The sequence below is a fragment of the Dichotomopilus funicola genome (genome assembly GCF_033296635.1).
Source record: "Dichotomopilus funicola strain CBS 141.50 unplaced genomic scaffold C8A04scaffold_32, whole genome shotgun sequence".
NCBI lineage: Eukaryota > Fungi > Ascomycota > Sordariomycetes > Sordariales > Chaetomiaceae > Dichotomopilus > Dichotomopilus funicola.
The window spans coordinates 214,648-220,032 of NW_026944053.1; the positions used below are offsets into that span (position 1 = coordinate 214,648).

Sequence of the window (5,385 nt, forward strand, 5' to 3'; positions counted from 1 at the left end):
GTAAATCGACGCCTCCAATCACCAATTCGTCCGGCCCGTGGTAAATGAACGCAAAATCCAAGTCACCAGCCTAGTGGACTAGGCTCATTGATTGGATATCATCTCAGAAAAGGCTCACCCTCCCACTTTCACCACCAAGGTAAGGCCATTTTCACTTCTCCCGAGGAAGAGAAAGTAAAGATAACCGAGGCGGCATCGCTGAATTGTAACCGAACCAGCAAGGACGGGACAAAATAACGTTATGGTCCAAGTCATGTGCGGAGAAGCAGAGCGGGATGTTAACGTTAGGTAAAAAAGCCCCAGCATTCGTTCCCCTCCTCGCGTTTCCTCTACATTGATCGGCACGATCGATGCATCTCCGTGGAAGCGAGAAACCCAATCCCGCATTCCCAATGCCGCTTGTCTCTCTTTTCTCCCCAGGCCTCCAGAACTGTTTTGCGGCTGCTAGAGAAACGTTTCGCATGACTTGCGGAACGACTAACGAGGGGTTGGATGTAAGCTGAAAACGCGGGGGGAAAGGAAAGGGTATGTATGACCGCAGGGGAGTTAATCTTTTTTTTTCCCAACATGGACCTTGCATTCAAGACTGCGGCTCAATCTCTTTTTTATCACCAACGGTTGGTTCGCACAACACTTTATAATGCCGGCGGCGGCTCGTACGTTCGTCCTGTGCCGTTACCGTCGCTTCACCGCTGCGCTGCGACGGTGACAGCAACACTCAAATTGGCCATCAAAATGATTACGCCGTGTCATTCCGTTCATATGACCATCTCGCCCAGTTCCGAGTTCCGAGACCATGTGCTGCTCCTTTGCTACTATCCACCCGTTTCGTTGTGAAACGTCCGACGTAAAATAGAAGAGCAAAAAAAGAAGCAACAAGAGAACGAAAAGCAGCATGGCGGCGAAGGCGATATTTGCGAGCTAGCGTTTCGTGGTGTTTGTCGTCCTGAATGCAGCGGCCGTTTCACAGATGGGGTCGAGAAGAGCGACACACCCAACAAAGAGACCTACCCACCCATCCATCCACCACACCAAGGACGCCTGACTGCTGCATCACAGTGCATTTCAAAGCCGCAGGTGGAAAGCAAGCAAGCAAGCAAAGGGGCAACAGCTCGGCCGTCTCCTTCTCTTGCTCTCAATCTTGTGGAACGAGCCTCGTTCCATATTGGTTCCAAGGCACAGTACCTCGTACCTACCTCGCCTCGATACTCACCCACCCACACACCCACAATCATCTCATTGACCGCCAAAACCTAACTCTCGTCAGTTCGTTCGTTTTGAACTGTTGCATGTCATGTCAGGATAGCCCAGTCTTAGCCCCATGATCCTTCGATTCCTCCTCCTTACACTACCCACCTCGAGTTGCAGATCCAACAAACAAGGAGGTGGGAAGAGGGAGGTGGGGGGTTGAACTCGCAACACGCGCAAGCGCGAAAAGTAAAATGTGGAGGGGTGGGTAACTATCCGCGTAAAGGAGTCGAAAGGAGTGAGCGAGCTGACTCGGTTCAGCTCGGCTTGAACTCCAAGGCCGGGAAGACCAAGAAGAGGCCCACAATGATTTCCATCCATCCATGGGCTTGTTTTTTTGCCTTTTGCCTTTTGCCATCTGTCCCCCCGCTACCGGCGGCGGCCCAATAATGCTCGGTAACTCGAATGCGTGGTGACCGTCGTGTGGTGTGGCCCATTGCAACCCACCCGCTGTAACTCCGCAGCGGCGGGTTCCTGGGGACTGAGGATCGCCGCTTGGAGCTCTCCAACTCTCCCAGAAAGCGGGGAGCAAGATCCTGTTCTGTGTGAATGTGTGAATGCAAAAACGTCATGGAAGATGTTGCAAGAACAAACAAAGTAAGGGGCAAAGCCGAGTGATCGATTTTGGTCTCTTTCAAGACGGGAGTTTCTGTCTAGCAACAGCGACTGAAGCCAACGAAAGGTGGAGAACCTAACAAAAAAAGTTTTGAGAAACCCTCCAGCCTTCTCCCCCCTACTCGTCCTCGCTTGCCCCCCTCAAATGCGGGAAGAACACAATTGTACATGACGCGGGCTCCGCTAAACGGCGCTGTCTATGTTAACAAGGACTCGGAAACATGTGTACCCATGATGAGTGTGTTCGCCGGCCGCCAACCCATTGAATCCCCATTCCCTTTTGGGCCTCTTCCCTATTGACATGAGCAAGCATGTGCAGGGTATCCTCGACATGACTGACACCTTGACCAAAGGCGCCTGTCCATATGTTGCGTTGTAGCAACATCAAAAGGGGGGTAAAGGAAAAGGGGCATGTAAAAAATATTATCAAAAGTTTCGTATAACGAAACCAAACCAAACCAAACAAAAACAAAAACAAAACTCAAAGCTATTTTGCCCGACAGATCTATCTGGCTTTGCCGCCTGCCTCGCCCAGAGCCCCCCTCACGCAAGTAGAAGCAAAGACCGCCCAATAAATAATGTGTGTGCTCTCTTCCGTGATGCAGATTTGCCCATCCGTGTAACGCCGTGTATGTTTTGCCAGGGGTTGACCGATGCCCCGCTAAAATGGAAAAACAAGACCAGAAACTCGAAGTGTGATGAAAGGGGGGAAAAGGGAAAAAAAAGGACAAAGGAAAGGAAAAGAGAAGCATGAGTCGACGGCCTGGACAATACCCAGACGGACAAGAGCTACTTCTAGTAGCCTGCGCTGCCGGGCATCTTGCCCAACGAATGGGTGTTGTGAATGGCAGGCGGCAGGTGGTTATGGCAAAAGATCTTTTTGCCGCTGTTGCGGTTTTGACACGCCTTCTTGGACGCATCAAACATGCTCGCTGCGTTAGGCTCGTCGTAATTCTCGGGCTGGCAGCACTCGATATTCTTGACCCAACGGTTGTTGATCACATTGGCGATCGAGATGCGCTTCTCCGGGTCCGGGTTGAGCATCTGAAGGAGGACACGGCGAAGCGCCGGCGGCTTGACAAAGGTGTCAAACACAAAGACGTGGGGGTAGTCCATCTCGGTGATGGTCGTCTCGGCGTCGTCGGCGTGTTTCGCGTTCCACTTGTCCCAACCACGGCGGAGAGCAGCATAGTTGTCCCGCGAGGTGGCATTGGCGGGTGCTTCCGCTTTGTGCCACAGGGGCGCACCGAAGATGAGGTTAACCATGACAATGGCCGAGCTCCACACATCCAGGCCACGGGGGTCGTAGTCGATCTCTTTCGCCAGGACCTCAGGCGAAATGTAGGGCAGACTGCCGCATATGCCCGGAGCACAGCGCCGCACTTCACCCATGTTCTTTCCGCATTGGCCGCCCGCTTCTCTGATCCCGGGATGGATACCGGAGAATACCTCGGAGACGCCAAAGTCGGTAATCTTGAGCCGAGAGTCATTGGTGATAAGCAGGTTCTCGAGCTTGATATCACGGTGGGCGATGCCGTTCGAGTGAAGGTAGTGAATCCCAGTCACAAGCTGCTTGAAGAGACAAAGACGGTCCTTTTCCCTGTCCTCGCTCTTAAGGTACTTCTTATTGACAAGGCTGAAAAGGTCACCGTCCTCGCAGTACTCCATGACGTGATTCCATCGGCCGTGGTCGATGCACAGCCGTATCGTCTCGACGATGTTGGGGTGGTGCAGGCTCTTGGCAAGCGTGTATTCGGACTTGATCTTCTTCTCGTACTCTTCGCGAGTTTCGCTTGAGGATTTCCCGCGGAACTCTTTGACCGCGTACAGATCGCCACCGTTCTTGGCCACCATCAAGGTGACCTTAGAAGTTGCACCCTTGCCGAGATGTTTGCCGTGGCGACCCAGAAGCTTGTGCTGATACTCAAACTCAGATGCGAGTTCGATCACGTCCACGGTGAAATCGTCGGGTAGGCTCAGGCTCATCCGGCGCGCCTTCACGCCCGTTCCCGTCTCGGCCGGAAGTCCCCAAAGAGCTCTCTCCATGCGGACGGTTTTGTCAGCATCTCCCGTCGAGCCCCGCTCCTGCTTCGAGTAGTCAAAACTACTCGCACGTCGCCTAAGCTGCAACTCCTGGCGTGAAGGGGCATCCTTTTTGACAACTGGCCGAGAGCGCAAACTGAAACCGGTCGCAGCGCGTGTCTTCTTGAGAAAGGCCTCTGAGCCCGGCAGAGTTGGATGCGACGGGTCCTCCCTAGACTCCCTCGACTTGATGGCCATCTCGAGCGGCGACCCAGGCGACGGCGGTGTATTTGAGCGGGTAGTAGCCGAGCTCCTGTTCATTGACCACCGACGATTGGGCACCTTGCGCTGGGCAGCATCGGGCAGATTCAACAACGATGCGTTAGCGCTATTTGAGTCAGTGCCCTTGTCCGCCTGCGAACCAACCCGTCTCAGAAAGCTCGACATGGTGCGCCGGAAACTCGTGGTCGAACCAAAAGTCGAACGCCTCGAGGAAGTCGCACCGTTCAAGTCCTGCTCTGTTGCGGGCGTGGCCGGGGTGGGTGTCTCTGGTGTGGGGTTAGACGAAGGCGCCCGAGGAGTTTCCTGGGGGCTCTTTGGGGTTTTTCTCGGCGGAGAAGCGGAAGTGTCGACGACCAGTGTGGGTTTGGAGCCAAGTGCAGCACCCTGCCGGTCAGACGGAAAGGCGGCGGCGGTGGCGGCACTCTGATCAGACGCAAGTTGCTCGTGGGCCGGATCTGGGTGGCCGTATGACTGACCGTCTGCGTTGGTGAGAGTGTGAAAATCTTGTGACTGGCGACCGCTCACGGGGGTGACGGGTTCGATTACCGCTTCGCTATCGGTTTCATCGCCTTCTTCGGGAATAGATTGTGACAGCTCGGTAGGATATTGCTGCGGCGATGAGGCCGAACTCGATTTACTTGACGCGAGGTCGCACGATGTATCTAATAAAATTGAGATCAGACGGTTAAAAGTCAATTCCAACTGAGTGCAGAATTTCTTGTCTTTTTTTTTTTCTTTGCCAACAGCAACAAAATCAAGGACAGTGATAATTGAGAGCAAGGCAGCCGACTCATAATTCAGTGCGAAAGCAGGTGTGTAAATACCTATTGAAGAAGCATGCGCCGCTGCAGGAGCAAGTAATGTGACGGCCATTTTTGCTGAGCCTTGGTTCTTTCTCCCTTTTTCGACAAGGGCCCGGAATCGATGATGGTGGGGAAGGGGGGGTACCCCGACGGTTGCTGGAACGTCAATTCGGAGCGCGAGAGAGCGAGCAAGTGCTGCTGCTGTAGTGGAGGGTGCCGAAACTGGATTTTCGGGGCGGCCGGTTGGCGTAACCAAACGGCCGAAAAGCCCGATTCTGACGCCCGAGAATGTTGGGAAAACCCGGACCAGGTGGGCTCAGCTTTCCTGCAAGGAACACACCACCTCACAAATCCAGTGCTGACTGAAAGTTGCCTGTTTTGTTCGTCTCGAGGACCTCGAATGGTGCCGAAACCG

The 5,385-nt window shown here is 53.9% G+C and overlaps 1 protein-coding gene across 1 annotated transcript; it reads right to left on the bottom strand.

Annotated features, from left to right (window-relative positions):
* Nucleotides 1-2,658: 2,658 nt before the first annotated feature.
* On the bottom strand, nt 2,659-5,040 carry C8A04DRAFT_37363 (kinase-like domain-containing protein; the record flags this gene model as incomplete). Its single annotated transcript, XM_062783846.1, has 2 exons — nt 2,659-4,829; nt 4,992-5,040. 2 exons carry the CDS (start codon nt 5,038-5,040, stop codon nt 2,659-2,661), a joined length of 2,220 nt encoding a protein of 739 aa, XP_062636938.1.
* Nucleotides 5,041-5,385: the final 345 nt, after the last annotated feature.